This window comes from Penaeus monodon, chromosome 21, assembly GCF_015228065.2.
Source record: "Penaeus monodon isolate SGIC_2016 chromosome 21, NSTDA_Pmon_1, whole genome shotgun sequence".
Lineage (NCBI taxonomy): Eukaryota > Metazoa > Arthropoda > Malacostraca > Decapoda > Penaeidae > Penaeus > Penaeus monodon.
This window is the reverse complement of record NC_051406.1, coordinates 32381540-32381776: the sequence shown is the minus strand read 5'-3', so window position 1 is coordinate 32381776 and position 237 is coordinate 32381540. Positions and strand designations below refer to the sequence as shown.

The 237-nt window shown below is 36.3% G+C and overlaps 1 protein-coding gene across 1 annotated transcript in view; it reads right to left on the bottom strand.

Moving 5' to 3' along the window:
• The window catches only part of LOC119586653, a 51151-nt gene that overhangs the window by 7494 nt on the left and 43420 nt on the right, over positions 1-237 (bottom strand). The window contains exon 4 of the mRNA XM_037935393.1: positions 21-176. Coding sequence (XP_037791321.1) covers positions 21-176 — 156 coding nt within the window. The remainder of the gene's footprint in view (positions 1-20; positions 177-237) is intronic.

Genomic DNA, 237 nt, shown 5'->3' with positions numbered 1-237 from the left:
GAGAGAGAGAAAAAAAAAACTTTCAACATCGACTATAGTTTTTCCTATAGGTTCGGGTATTCCATATTCATCCCTTGCATTCCGGCGGAGAGATGTACTCGCTTTTACAAATTCAGGATTAACTTCTAACACTGACAACAGCAATTGGACTAATAATTCCATGGCAGAATGCAAAACTATCAAGCAGGGATTATGTAAATATGAATTTGTGTTATATATTGTCAATGATACCGGCAG